Source organism: Carettochelys insculpta, chromosome 4 (genome assembly GCF_033958435.1).
Source record: "Carettochelys insculpta isolate YL-2023 chromosome 4, ASM3395843v1, whole genome shotgun sequence".
In the NCBI taxonomy this organism is placed as follows: Eukaryota; Metazoa; Chordata; order Testudines; family Carettochelyidae; genus Carettochelys; species Carettochelys insculpta.
In genome coordinates, this window is record NC_134140.1 from 48,684,743 (window position 1) to 48,700,694 (window position 15,952).

At 42.4% G+C, this 15,952-nt stretch overlaps 1 protein-coding gene across 8 annotated transcripts in view; it reads right to left on the reverse strand.

The window, feature by feature from the left end:
* The window catches only part of FRYL (FRY like transcription coactivator), a 352,830-nt gene that overhangs the window by 160,652 nt on the left and 176,226 nt on the right, over positions 1-15,952 (reverse strand). For 7 of the 8 annotated variants that reach the window (XM_074992742.1, XM_074992743.1, XM_074992741.1 and 4 more), the window contains 3 exons: positions 11,700-11,792; positions 3,155-3,253; positions 1,861-1,962 (listed from right to left, as the gene is read on the reverse strand). In XM_074992742.1, the coding sequence (XP_074848843.1) occupies positions 1,861-1,962; positions 3,155-3,253; positions 11,700-11,792 (294 nt within the window). Of the gene's footprint in view, positions 1-1,452; positions 1,525-1,860; positions 1,963-3,154; positions 3,254-11,699; positions 11,793-15,952 lie in introns of those variants that run through there. The other variant, XM_074992744.1, reaches the window with a different exon arrangement.

The window sequence follows — 15,952 nt, forward strand, 5'->3', positions numbered from 1 at the left end:
TTTCTAACTTTTGCTTGATTTTTCCTGATGGAGGTCAGACAAAACCTGCTGATAGTCTAATTAAATAAGTTTATATGTTAAAGGGGTGAATGGGTACTTAATCTTTATTATTCGGCATAAACCTGAGTAAATTCAAGCAAATACATAAGAAGTTATGAGGAGACCACGTAATAGTGAGGGAGAAGGGAGAAAAATAAATCAAGATAAGAATCTGCTCTGCAACTGATTACTTGTTTTAGAGGGCATTTCTTTTAGTCAGTGCCAGTGCTTTTCTTCTGTCGGTACTTGCCAGTACTGAGTACGTGCACATTGGCAGCCACAGCCATGGGTTTGGTTATGGGTGGGGAGCTAACCGAGTACCACCTGTTTTTTTTTTCCATACACAAAAAGGGGACTGGTTAGTGCCAATACATACAGAGAAAAAAGCTGAGCTTTGAAAAATAAAGAGATAACTGGGATGGTGCACGAAAGAGTCACATCAACTAAGTCTCAATCAAAAGCTAGATAATCACAGAAAACAGAAGCAGAACCACAGTCCAAATGATTCAACAGTCTAATAACATTTGAATGTGAATACAAAAACTGCTACGTTCTGCGTTGCAGATGCTCGTATATAAAATTTCTGTTGAATAGAGCCCAAAGATAAAATGTATGAAGTTGTTAATGGGCAACAAAAATATTCAGAGTAAACACTGCATGCTGCACAGTTACTACTTAAACTCTCTGGGACTGACAGCTTTAATGCATCCATTGCTTGCAATGGAGGTTGTGCCACGAATATATTACTTCAGGATGCAAAAGAATTTTATATTTTTAAGGGAAGCTTCAATAGCAAAACAAAACAAAGCAGACATAGAAAAAATTGCAAGTATGTTAGATGAAAAAATGTACAAAATCTTCAACAAGCAACAGAAATGTATGAAAAATGCAAAGACAACCAAAGAACCATCAAAAACATCAAAATTTGTTCTTTGCTTTAGCAGCTTTTAAATCATAAGCACATAGCCATGATTTGGAAATTGTTACACATAGCTTATCAGAAGCATTGTTAATATCAATACTTTAAAAATACCAAAGCCTTTATGTTAAGCAAAACAAAAACATTATTAACAAACAATATTAATCAAAATTAATGAAAGAGCATATTAAATTAATAGAGATTTAAATTAGGACAAAAGCAATTTCCAAATATCAATGATCAGTGTCATTTATTAATCCAGTAATGTTGACAACACTTCCAAATTCAGTCAAGAGAGTTAAAAAGGGAGCACTGAGTTTCAGTCAAAATTTACACAACTTGAAAATTGGTTTAGAATGTAAGTATCATTTCTTCTTCTCCTTCGTTTCTTCTCTGGACTACATATTTAGTTTATTTTTAATATCAAACAATAAAATATATTTTGAAATTACTATGTTTACTTAAGTGTGTCACACCTCCACATCCCCACATACCTCTACAATCAATAGTTTTTGCGTGAACGAAAGAGTTACGGTTTATGATCTCTCTGCTGGCTGTAGAGTAACAGGTGAGTACCAACACACTGCTACTACAGCTATGCAAACATGAACCAATGAAGCTCATGCACAAAGATAGCATCAAAGGGACCTAAATAATAAAACCAGTATATTTTGCATTTTAAAAAAGAGCCATGCCAATTCCAGCAACCCATAAAATACAGGAAACACAACACTAAACAATGGAGAATTAAAACATTCAAATATGTTTAAAATAATTATTTGACAGTGTCTATTTATATAAGTAATTATTTATAATACTTTACTTGGTATTAAAATGCTTGAAGTACATATAGCTGAATTCTGGTGATTTGTGGCAGGTTTCAAATTAAGAATGTTTCTTACCTTTAAATGCGACAAACAATTCTGCAGGAAAATGTGCCAATTATTTAAAAAAAACTGTTTCTGACTGACACATAACAGGCAGGTGATCAATGGATACAGAGCCTACAAGAAGGAAGATAAAGAACAATTGATCAAATTGCTCTGAGACATACATTTAGGGACAACAAAATCATCCCAATAAAATGTGAATAAGACTCAGTGATAAGGAATACTACCTTCTACTTTGTTATACCTTCACAAATTTAATACATTTTATTAGTTATTTGAGCTATGGTGCTTTTCTTGATGGAATGGTGTACGATTTGTTAAGGTATTGAAGGTTTTTCAGCAGAATGTATTCTGGTCCTTAATACACAACTATTACCATTCATTTTGATACAGGATGAAAGTTGGAGGGAGAAATAAAACCTAGTGAAATAATAAGAATAATGCAACAGGGTTTCTGACTTTAAAATACTATGTCGTCTCAGTACCAACTTTCATTATATTCTTGCCACAAGCTACAGTGTTTAAATGTCTACAGAGACAGTAGTTCCTTAAACTCTTGGAATCCTAAAATAGGGTATCAATGGAATCTCTGTGGTACTCAAAGCCTCCCCAAACCCTGCACTGGAATGTAAGAGATTATTCTAAAGTAATTTTGCACTTATTAGAAGTACAAACAACAAACAAGAACTGGCCTTATGACAGATGCAAAGTGAGAAATTCATTTGCATTATAGTTATGTGAATTAAGGGGAGTAACAAATACTGCTCTCTCTCTGAAACTGAGAATTAAATCTTTGCCAGGATGTATACTTAGGAAAAAAAATCTTGGGGCATAATGGGGATACCAGAGAAAGTTGAAGCATGTGGGCAAAAGAGCTAATATATATGAACAGGATAGTTAACAGGCAGCTGGTTTACTGCAAAAGACACAGCCTGCCACTTCTGCCCTTTGTCCACACAGATTCTGGATAAAAAGAATTTTTTATGCTATCAGAGGAGATATTAGCAAACAATAACTCCACATCACAAAACCACTGAAGTAATTAAAAATTGTCAGTTGCAGGAAAAGCTCCAGAATGAGAACACAGAATTACTGTTCATTCACAGAGAACGAATTCTGCACAATGAGACTAAGATCAAAGATCAGGTAGAAATAGTATAAAAACCATGGATTTAATCCTTGTTCTGCTTTTAGGAGTTCAGACTTTATATTAAATAATTCTCTTAAACAGTCCTTAGGTAAATAATTATAAAAAATCTAAAACATATCAGTAAATGTGTGAAAAACTGAACCATTTCTTAACTACCAGTGAGTGCTTCTTTCTTGAGCTCAATTCAAAGGTAGTCTGATAGAGCATCTCCACAAAATTCTTCAAACATGGCACATTCACTTCATTTTTAACAGCCTGGTGAAAATAAATATAAATAATTAAGTATTGGGATCTAGGCAGAAAAGTTAAAAACGATTAAAAGCAAAACTATGGAGGCTTATCAGAATGCAACATCTACATTATTTTTCAGATTATGGACATTATTACAGTCTTTCTATATGAGATGTAATGAGCAGAACATGAAAAGGACAGTTACCTGTTTCTGAAACTAGTGTCCTTAGAGATGCTCATGTCCATTCCACATAGGTATGTGTGCTTGCCACATACACTGGTGACATCCTGCCAACCTTAAATGAATTCTCACTAACAACTATAGACCACAAAACAGTAACTCTAAACCTGGAACCAACCCCTGCAATAAACCTCTCTGCCAACTCTGCTCACATATCTATACCAGCGATATCACCACAGGACGTAACATCAACCACACCATCAGGGGCTCTTTCACCTGCACATCTACTAATATAATAGGTGCCATCATGTGACAGCAATGCCCCACTGCAATTTACATTGGCCAAACTGGACAGTCTCTACATAAAAGAATAAATGAACATAAATCAGACATCAAACGGTAACGTACAAAAACCTGTAGGAGAACTCTTCAGTCTCCCTGGACACTCAGTAACAGATTTAAAAGTAACAGTTCTACAACAAAAACATTTAAAAAATAAAATGCAGAGACACATTTCAGAGCTGCAATTCATTTCCAAATCTGACTCCCATCAACCAAGGCTTGAACAGAGACTGGGAGTGGTTGGCCCATTACAAAAGCAGTTTCTCAACTCTTGATTTCACACCTCTACATTAGCAACTGACAATGGGCCACATTCCCCCGAATGAATTGACTAGAGTTCTCCTCTCCTTATGTTCACAACTCCACATTAACTGCTGATAATGGGCCACATCCACGCTGACTGAATAGACCTTGTCAGCCCTGGCGCTCCCCTTTGCTGAGACTGCCTCTTTAAATCCTCCTCTGAACACCCCCACCCCACGCATCTGACTAAGCGGGTCTTTGCTCATGAAAGCTTATGCTCCAAAATATCTGTTAGTCTATAAGTACCACAGGACTTCTTGTTGTTTTTGAAGATACAGACTAACTCAGCTACCTCTCTGATACTTGGTGCCAGAAGATTTTCTCTGAGCAGCACCCAGACGAGAGCCAGTCCGGGCACCCCCTGGAGTGGTATGTGCATGCCACTGTGGCAGTCATGGAGAACTACAGGTAAGCTGCAGTATAAGGTGCCTTGTGACTGAAGGCACCCAGCACTATATAGTTCCTTTTACCTGGGTGCAAATTGCTAAATAGCCAGCCATGCTTGAGTAGCTTTCACTGTATAGTTTCTCATGCCTGTTAGGTGAGAATCACTAAAGTTAGGGAGCAGGGACTAAAGCCATAAAAACAAACAAAAGAAACACCACAAAGAAAAACATAAAATGTAAGGAAATGACTGTTCACACGCTTCATCATTTTGAATTATTTCATAGGAAAGTTCAAGGGGAAAAAAAAAGGAAAAGAAAAAGGACATTAAATACTGGTAACAGTCAAGACCCAGTCAAAATGAGTCAATTCCTCATGCACAATTGTCTCAAACCTGTCAATGTTCTCCTTTGCTGGTCTGTAAAAATACCAGTTCTTCCTGAAAGCTCCTCATCATCATCAATCATAGGCTCAGTGCCCACTGGTGTCTGATGCCTCCCTCACTATTTCCTTCCATATTTCCATGTCCATTGTGGAGCGACTTACTTTCTGTAGACTAGCTCCGCACCAATCTACTATATCATCCACCCATTCTCTTTGGGTTTGCTCATTGTTCATTCTGCAGATATTCCTGAATAGCTGTAACTTCTGGGGTATAGCCTTCTGCAGTAGTATCAGAGAGGTACCTGTGTTCGTCTGTACCTTCCATAACAACAAGAAGTCTTGTGGCACCTTATAGACTAACAGATATTTTGGAACATAAGCTTTCGTAGGCAAAGACCTGATGAAGAGGGTCTTTGCCCATGAAAGCTTATGCTCCAAAATATCTGTCAGTCTATAAGGTGCCACAAGACTTCTTGTTCTCTTCTGCAGTATCAAAACAAAAAGCAGTCAAGTAGCACTTTAAAGACTAGCAAACTAGTTTATTGGGTGAGCTTTCGTGGGACAGACCCACTTCTTCAGACTATCAAAATAAACTATTTTGCTAGTCTTTAAAGTGCTACTTGACTGCTTTTTGTTTTGATAGTGTATAGACTAACACGGCTTCCTCTCTGTTACTCTTATGCAGTAGGTTCTCTTCTTGATGTATCTTCCCATATAACTCCTCATTAGTGACCTTGTGCATCCATCCTATTATCGGGATATTTCTACTCCTTCTCCTCTCAAATGCCAATATCTTTCTCTTCACGTCTTTGCATATCATCCATGTCTCACATCCATACAACATGCTGCTGAATACACACATTTTAAGACACGCTGCTTCTTTCCTGAGCTAATCACTTTGCTTTCCAGATCTTATCCATCGCCTTCAAACTCGCTCTTGCTTTCACTATTCTAGTCACCGTTTCTTTCTTACAGTTTACATCATACATTATGTTGCTCCCCAGATATGTGAACTTGTCTACATTCTCTAGTTTGACCCAGTCTACGCTGATCTTCTTTCCTCATCTCCAAATACAATTGTTTTTGTTTTAATCTATGTTCATAATCACTCCATACTGCTCTTTCCTCATTCAGCACCTGCACCATTCTTGCTAGCTTGTCTTCATCTTCCTCTATAACTATATCATCCATGAACCTCAAGTTGTTAATCTTCATCCCATGCACCAATATTCTTTCTGCCTCTTCCTTGATCTTGTCCATCGTGCTTTCTAGGTGTGTGAAGAAGATACTCAGTGATACTGGATATTCTTGTCTCATACCTCAACTCGTTCTAAACCAACTTCCCAACTCTCTGCACAGTCTCATCGCTGCCTACACATTGTCAATGATGTCTTTCAACAACTCTATCAGTCTGCTATCCACTCTGTACGACTCCAACACTGCCCAAGTCACCTTCTGGTCTATACTGTCAAATGCCTTCTGAAAATAGACAAAGCAACTGTAGATGTTCTTTTTCTTTCATTGAGATTTCTCCGATATCAATCTTAATGCCAATACCTGCTGTTTGGCACTTCTATCTTTCCTGAATCCCACTTGCTCATCCACAAGATCATCTTCTATCTGCGACCTCAGTCTCTCCATCAGTACATCATTAGCACCTTGCCTGGATAACTTTTTAGGGTAATCATTCCTGCACTCTAATGCATGTCCTTTCTTGTGTATTTTCACAAGCACTTCTCTTGTTCATTCCTTAGGTGCCTTCCCTTCTTTCCATGCTAAATTACATAGTCGGTGTATTTCCTGAATCAGATTTTCACCGTATTTGATCATCTCCCCCATGGGTCTTATTTCCAGGGCTCTTGTTCTTTAGTCGTTTCACTGCTCTTTCTACTTCCTCCTTCAAATATCAGTCTCCCTCTTGCTGCTAAGCAAAGATATCACTTTCAGTTCTTCTATCAGTCTCTCTGAGACACTAGGGTCCAACTGTGCTTTGTATAGATTGGTGCAGTATCTCGTCCATAACTGCACAACCTTCTTGTTCATGAGCACCCCATTGTTCTCATCTTTGATTGCCATCTGCTTTCGCTGCCACTTCCTATTAATAGTCCTAATCATCTTATACACCTCCCTGGTCTTAAACGTGCTGTAATACTGCTCTATAGCGTCACATTGCTCCCCTACCCATTTTGCCTTATCCATTCTGACTGCTTTCTTTACCTCATTGCATTTCACTCTATATTGCTGTTCCGCCCTCTCTGAAACATCCCTTCTGACCTTCAGTGCTCTTCTCTCTTGGACCAACATCAGTGTCTCTTGCATAATCCATTTATGTGATCTTGAAACTTTGGATTAGTCCCCTCTTTCATATATGGAGTTCATCGTGGGATATAATACTGAATCTGTTTTGATTGTGTTGCTAATAAAATCTCGATTTTGAAAAGGAAAAGGAAGCTTGCAGCATTCCTGCTGTGAAGGGCAACACACATTTTAAGAAAGAAAACTGAAATTAAATGTGAAATAAAGCCGGCATAGAATGGAGTTGGAATGGCTTCAAAAAAGAGGAAAAATAAAGAAAGATGAAAACAGCAGTTCAAAATGAATTGACTCAATTCTTCGCATTTATATCAAGTTTGGCTGGGCTCCCTTTATGTCTCATTTGCAATGAGAAAATTCTCCAACAAAAAAAAATGCAACCTTGAGAGGCATTTTCTCAAAAAACCACACACACACAACGTTTGCCAAACAATATCCAGCTGGAGATGCCAGGATAAAAAGCTGTGGAGGAGCAAAGTAAGATATGTTGGCTAAAAGAATGAAATCACCAAGTAGCATAACTGTGGCTAGTTCTGTGGCAACTCAAGAGATCATAAAACAAGGAAAGCTGTTCACAGATGGCAAACATATAAAAGAGTGCTTGCTTTATCAAGGAATCAGAGCAGATGTACAGTGATTTCAATAACAAAACCGAAATTGTTCTGAATCTAGTCCTCCAATGAGAGAAGGTTCAGGAGTGAAAGTCAGGAAAATAATGGGAAGGGCAGGAGGGTAGGCGCGCGCAAGCAGTGTGAAGAAATAGAATATGTAAAAAGTTTGTGAACATCCTGCAGTAAAGATTATCACATTACAAATCATGGGTGCACAATTCTGAGAAGTATGGTTTGACATTATTTATTAAGGACTGTCTCTTATTCACATGCATTGCAGCTCTTGAATTTTTTTTTTTTTAACCAAATTGGAAAAAAAAAAAAAAGTGGATCTTCTTGCTATTTTGGTCGCCAACCCCTGACCAAGACAGATTGGGCACTCTGACCAATCAAGAACTCAGAGCAATCCAACATAGACAATGTCAGCAACTGCACAGGATGTCTTGGTTGGCAGTCTGGAAACCATCTCCAGTACCAGGACCTACTCCTGTCCCGCAGAGCATAACACTGATTCTGGAAGGATGACCTCCATCTCCGGGAGCCACTTTGTCAGCATCAATATGACTGTGTCAGTGAGTAGTGGGAGTGCCAAATTCTTGGATAATTCTCTCTTTAACAATCTGGAGGTAAGGGGTGACCAAAGTCCTTATGCTGTTGATACCAGGAAGCCACATAACTTCACATGACTGTGCTTCAGATCTGGTGCCACCTGAAGCGTCTCAGTATCTCTCCCAAAGACTATGTGGAACTAAGGGTGGCTCTCCTCACTGTCAACACAGGAATATGGTTGTGATGGGCACTCAGCGACTCTCACGGGGGTGAACTCACTGCCACAGCACCTCCTGCTGGTCAGTGAGGAAACTAGCTCATTCTCCTCAGCAGGGTGCTACCCTGGGGATAGCAAGTCCTCCATTACAATTCCCTGGTCTAATTTGTGCACTGCTTGGGACCTGTGTCACTCCCAGGATGGCTCAGTCCCCTGTGGGACACTGTCCTCCAACAATGCCTACCCACAGTCCCTTGCCCCATTCAGGGCAGGGGGGAGCGTGTATGTGTCTCAGCAGTACTTGTCCAGGACACCCACCAATATGGCTGGCTGCAGCTTCTATCTAGCCACCCCCCCAACCCCTAGAGGCAAGTCACAGCCCATATTTGCCACAGTTGGTATAGCTAGGTGCAGTCCAAAGGAGGAAGGAAAGGGACTCAGGCTTGCCCACTACCCTGAGTCCAAACTGAAGGACCTTCAGGCAGCAGCCTTGTCCTGCCCTCTTTTCTGCTTTTTGCTGCCTTACTTCCTGGGCCATGGAATCTCCCTCCTAAGCGTCACTGGTAAACTGTTCGCTCGCGTCATCCTTGGCAGACTCCAGAAGATTGCTGAGAGGGTGTACTCCGAATCGCAGTGCAGATTCCGTGCAGAGATGTCTACCGTTGACATGGTCTTCTCTCTAAGGCAGCTGCAGGAGAAGTGCAGGGAGCAGAGAAAGCCACTCTACATAGCCTTCATCGACCTGATCAAGGCCTTTGACTTGGTCAGCAGGGATGGTCTGTTCAAACTGCTCCACAAGATAGGCTGTCCTCCACGGTTACTCAAGATGATCCAGTCATTCCACGAAGACATGAGAGGAACCATCCAATATGACGGCGCCTTATTGGATGCTTTCAGAATCAGGAGCGGCGTCAAACAAGGATGCATGCTTGCTCCGACATTGTTTGGGATCTTCTTCGCACTCCTCCTGAAGCATGCCTTTGGATCTTCAACAGAGGGCATCTTGCTGCACACAAGATCTGATGGGAAACTGTTTAATCTTGCAAGGCTGAAAGCTAAGTCTAAGGTGCGGGAAGTCCTCATCAGAGACATGCTGTTCGCAGACGATGCTGCTGTAGTGTCTCACACAGAAGACCAGCTTCAAAAACTGCTGGATCAGTTCTCCAAAGCGTGCAAGGACTTTGGGCTTACCATCAGCCTAAAGAAGACAAACGTACTCGGTCAGGATGTTGCTGAATCCCCATCAATCAGCATTGACAACTATACGTTGTCAATGGTCGTATAGAGGTCGTCCACGAGTTCGTTTACCTAGGGTCCACCATCACTGACACCCTGTCGTTGGACACTGAGCTAAATAGGAGGATCGGAAAAGTGGCCACAACTCTGTCCAGACTCAGCAAGAGAGTGTGGAATAACAACAAGCTGTACACTCACACCAAAATTCAAGTCTACAGAGCCTGCATCCTCAGCACCCTCCTTTATGGCAGCGAGACTTGGATCCTGTATGCCTGCCAGGAAAAGAGGCTGAACGTCTTCCACTTGCACTGCCTCAGGCGCATCCTTGGAATATCATGGAAGGACAGAGTGACCAACACCGCCGTCCTCGAGCAAGCTGGAATCCCAACCATGCACACCCTCCTCAGGTAGCGTCGGCTCCGCTGGCTTGGCCACATCCACAGGATGAATGATGGAAGGATTCCAAAAGACATCCTGTATGGTGAGCTAGCCTCTGGCAAAAGACCTCCCGGACGGCCCCAGTTGCGCTACAAAGATGTCTGCAAGAGAGACCTCAGAGAGGTAGACATCGAGCTGGACAACTGGGAAGAACTAGCAGATGACTGCAGCAGATGGAGGCTGGGGTTACACAAGGGCAAGATGAGGATCAGACAGCTAGCAGAGGAGAAGCGAGAGCACAGAAAGCAGCAAGGACTGTCACTCTTGTGTGGGTCTTCACAGTCACAGTAGACACTGTAAATGAAGTCCTCAATTGAAACTATAAAGGGCGCGATCCATAGTCTATGCAGACTGAAGGATGCCTACTACTACTTCCTGGGCCACTTCTCCTGTGACCCCTTGCACCTTCAAGGACACACTATTGTGACCAGCAGTCCGGCAAGTGCCAGGCAGAAACCTCTCCCTCCCTCCCTCCCTCCCTCTCAGACTAACCAGTACTGCTCCAACTGAGGTGTTTGTTCTTACTGAGAGCTGGTTTTGCACCTTCCCTGGTCAGGACCTAATTGATTCTGCATTGCTGGAGCAGCTCCTTATATGCAGGGCTACTCCAGCAAACCCTCTGATGGGCTCCTGGCTGTACCCATTCACTCATTGGCTGGGAATGCTGTGCAGGCTACCTCTGGCCTGCCTTAATCCCTATATTACCAAGAATGGGGCACTTGCCCCACTATAGGGACCGAGGGGCAAAACAACAGATTCCCTCTATGCCTAGGGCTCGTCAGCACCAGTGTCAATGGCATCAGCATGTCCATAATGTCCTGCACCACTTGAAATGCTTCAGGCATGAACAGGGAGTGTACTATTGGAGGAGTTGGGAAGCAAGTGGCACTATGCTACTTCATCAAAGCTGGTGTCTTCTCCAGTGCATGAAATGCTGCCTGGTTCCCAGCTCCCCACAGCTTATGGGATCTGGGAAAGTGACCAGCTCATGGCTGGTCAGTTTCTTGGGTCCTACAAACGGTGGGTAGCTGGGAACAAAGCAGCAGCCTGGTTCCCATCTTCCTGACACTTGTGGGACTAGGGAAACTGACCAGCCATGTGCTGATTAGTTTTCTGGGTCCTGCAAGCAGTGAGGAGCTGGGAACCAGGCTGCTTCCCGTCTCCCCACCACTCTGGGAGCCAGGAAACCGACCAGCCCTGGGGTCAGTTTTCTGGCTCTTACAAGCCCTGGAGAGCCAGGAACCAGGCTGCAGCCTGGTTCCTATCTTCCCCTTGACTTATGTGAAAATTTGAGTTATGCGGGACAAGTGGGAAAGTAGGTACTAAGCAGGATGTACTGATAGGCTTGCTTTTATAGGAGCACAGAGGTACTGATGGGAAAATATGAGGCAAGACCTTATCTAACAGCTTTTACGGGCCTGCACAAATTCAATCAAATGAAGACATTTCAGGAAGAAAAGCTAATCAAACTCATATTGTAAGGGGGGGAAAAAAAAAAAAAAGACTACTTACAGCAGCTACAGGGATGAGAATCTCCACAAACAAACCAGCAAGTGCGTGTTTTACATCTTTATCTTTTACCTCCAGGAAGTATTGAGCACATTCCTTTTTGATCAAATTTAAAGACAGCAACAAACAAAAACAAAACAAGAGAAAAATGTTAGGTTTTACTTTGTTGCACAAGAACATCAACAGCTGTCCTACGCTGGCAGCAACTTAAAACTAATAACTTTAAAAAGGTAAGTTAGCCAATTCTTCAGCAGCATCTTAGACTCATTCATACCTTACCAAAAGCTCAGGTACTAAATCCTTGGCACCCCCTCTTGCAATTTTTTGAAAACCAAAAGGGAAAAAAATCAGTTGCAACAGCAGTTGTATTTCTATTATGCTTTTTCCTCACAAATAGAATAAGAAACTAAGGTAAATTTCAGGAGGCATTGCTCTCTTAGCAGCATAAGCCATCGCAGTGCAACTGGTGATGTAATTGCACTAAAAACTATAAACACTTACTCCCATGCCTATGGTTGTGCCATAACCCTCCTATTATCCACATTTACACCACAGAAGCACATGTCTGAAAGCACAGATACAGGACAAATAAGCTACCTACTTGAGGGGTTAGTACATGCCTCAGGCTGTGGCATAGCCCCATATCCATACCAGTTTGCAGTGTGGACAGGAGGTAAGAGGCATGTACCATGTTTTGAATTTCAGTTGTCTTCACACTCACACAGCATACTGAAGTTTTTTCCCCCAACCTTCTTCCCATTCCTTTCCTCCCATTTCCACTACTAGTAGTGAGCTGCACTGTGTACACCAGAACAGCATTCGGGTGAACAATGTTGACCAATATAGTTTAAATCTGGATCTTGCTTTGGAAAGAGATGCCTGGCACATCCAGATGCTGGTCGATATGTCGCTGGAGTAACCATCTCCCACAACTTCTTCTGAAGTGGCAGGAACATACACCTACACCCAGAAGCAGGATGGGCAAGTCTGCCCAGTGCCAGGAATGCATCAAGCACTTGAGGCTTCTGTACAGAACAGCAAAAGACTCTCAATCTGGGGCAGGGGGCTCTTTGTGCATGTCCCTTCAATGATGAGTGGGACCAGGTGCTGTCAAAGGCCTCCAGTAAACAGCCTAAAGTTGCTCACATCTCCCTCCTCAACCCCACCTCATGGTCCAATAGCATGTCTATGAAGGCCAAGACACACATTTATGCATCTCCACCTGGAGGAGCCACTTAAGAAGCAACCCCTTGACAAACTTGAAGGGTACCAGCCATGGAGGCACAACAGGAACCAGAACTCAAGGCTGGTGAGTTAAAAGGGAATCCCACTGCCTTGCAGGTATTCCCTCTTGTACTGTGCTACATTCCTGATTTTAACCATAGCACATGGTCTGCTTCAACCCTTAAAAGACAATGGTATACATCAATGATTTTATTGGATTTCCATTGAACAGTCATTGTGCCCAAGTTGCTGCATTTCTCAGCTAGCACACAGTCAGTAATAGCCCCAAGGCAGTGTGGGCCAGAGGAAGGGAGGGAACATATTTAATGAAGGTGATCACTCATTGTTATGATCATCTTCTGTGGAAACTGTGGCTCCCTCAGTGGCTGAGGAGGCCTACCCTTGAACCACAAGTTCTATAACAGAGAGGACAGATTTTTCCAGATATGGCAGGAGACTGCTCACCATGGCAAAATCAGTCTCTCCTTCCTCCTGTGCCTCTTGTCCTCCTCAACTTGTTCAAAATATATGTGATCAAGTACTACTTCTCTCCATTTTGAGAGATCCTGGGCCAAGTGTCAATGTCGATATTGCACTTCTGCGCTTCCTACCTTTTGATAACCTTCCTTCACCTACGAGAACAGCACCTGGTTTGGGAAGTGCTGGTCTGACATTCAGACAATGTGACCAGTCCAGCAAAGTTGCTCATGGATGACCATTGCCTCAATACTGATGGTCTTTGCCTCTTCCTGAATGCTAGTGTGTCTGTCTTTCCATTTGATCTTCAAGATCGGGCAGAGGCAGCATTGGTGATGCCTCTCAAGGACTTTCAAGTGATGCCTGTAGGTTGTCCAGGTTTCAGACCCATACAACAATGTTGGTAGAATATCTGTTTGATAAACAGGAAGCTTGACGTCTGTTCAAATGTCATGATCTTCACAAAACCTGTGCCGTAAACATGCAAAGGCTGTACTGGCACAGCTCAGACAATACTGGATTCTGCATCCACATCTGCCTTGGATGAGAGATGACTTCCACAGTAGAGGAAATAGTCAACATTCTCCATTACTTCTCCAATGATTTTAATAGCTGAAGCATGTAGTACCTCATTTGGTGTGGACTGATGGAGCATTGGTCTTCCTGATGTTGAGCGTGAGACCAAGACGTATAAGCACTGAGAAACAAATTCAGGATAGTTTGAAAAATCTCTCTGAGTGGGCAAAAACTGCATTATCAGCATGCTGAAGTTCCTCGACTGATGTGGTGGAAATCTTAGCTGTCAGCCTGCTAAGCCTGAACAGCTTTCCATACATTCTATAAAACAGTTCAATACCAGCTGGGAGCTTCCCAGTTATTAGATAAAGAATGGTGGCCATAAAAACTGCTAACATGGTCAAGGTCAGGATGCAGCCCTGTTTGACTCCTATTTGTACTTTGAGAGATTCACTCCAGGAGTCAACACCACTCAGAAGTCATCTTCTTATTGTGAAGCAACTTCAGGATACTAACATACATGACATCAGAACATCCTATCATCGAGAGCACAATGCAGAGGGCATGGCAAGTCAATGAATTAAAGGCTTTAGTAAGATCAATGAAAGCTGTATACGATGGCCAATTTTGCTCGACACTTTTCTTGCAGCTGCTGTGCTATGAAGATCATATACACAGTTCCGCAATATGGTCAGAAATCACCCTGTGACCCTGCTAAAACTTCTTCTGACATGGACAGAAGGTGAATTGCAAGGATCCATGCCACAACATTGCTTGCAGTGGCAAGGGGAGAGATACAACAATAGTTTCTACAGTCTGCTTTATCCCCTTTCTTGAAGAGGGAGACAATCAGTGCATCCGTCATTTCACTGGGTATCACCTCCTTTACCAAATGTTAAGGATGAGCAGGTAAAGCTGCTGGATTAGCTGTGGTCCACTATTGTGAAAACTTCATCCTGAGTTGCATCTAGATCTGTCGCCTTGTTGTTCTTGGTCTGTTTAATAGCATTGTGTACCTCATGCAAATTTGGAGGGTCTCCAAACTCATCCCTAGAGGCTCATCGGAGGATTTGCTCAAGGACTTCTTAATGTAACTTCATGGTTACAGATGAAGATCTTCAAAATGTTCTTTCCAATGTACTTGGATGGCTTCATTGTCCTTCAGAAGCATGGTTCCATCCTCAGAGTGAAGGGCATTCATACCATAACAAGATGGCCCACAGACAGCCTTAAAGGGCAATGAAGAAATCATGTGTATTGTGGATGTCAGCAAGATGTTGGAGTTCTTGTGTTCCAAGAATATATTTAAAAAGCTCCTCACCAGGGATGGGACAGCTGTTTGAAAACAGTCTGTCTAAAGTTACTAAATGTTGTTTTCTGTCTCATGAAAGATTACAGTTTCAGTACTTCTGTTACCCACATGAATCTTACCATCCCCTTACAAATGGGAAACATGCAGAACTGGGGGGGGGACAGAGGGGAAAAAGCTGAAGTGGAGGGGAGGTTGGATCCAGGAAGGTAATGCTTTGGTTGACTAAGGAAAAGTTATATGTAGGATTGTTGTAGCCATGTCAGTCCTCCGTGGGAGGACTTTGGGGAAATTCCTCAAAATTTTGAGGAGAAAGGGCACTTTGAAGTACCGGCGGGTGTGCCGTGGCTAGATGCGTGCTGGTACTTCGAAGTTTAAAACTTCAAAGCTGCTGGGGGGTGGGGAGAATTTGCTTAATGAAGTGCTGCCTATGCACAGCAGCACTTTATTAGTAAACTCCCAACACCCTAATTACCATCCTTCCTTTGAAGGAAGGTGGTAGTGTAGACACAGCCTAAGAGTGGCAGAGTACGAGTGTGTTTTATACCTTTACTCACAGCCTAGGGAGCACACCGATGGGCGAGGCTAACCCCAAGGTTCTGCTGGGGAAAACATCTCCAGCACTGATGCACAAGGAACTCACACACCACCCCTACAGCAAAGTACACATATTCAAGCACTCAGAGATGATGGACTGCTGTTAATGAATATATAATATCTAAATCTACTC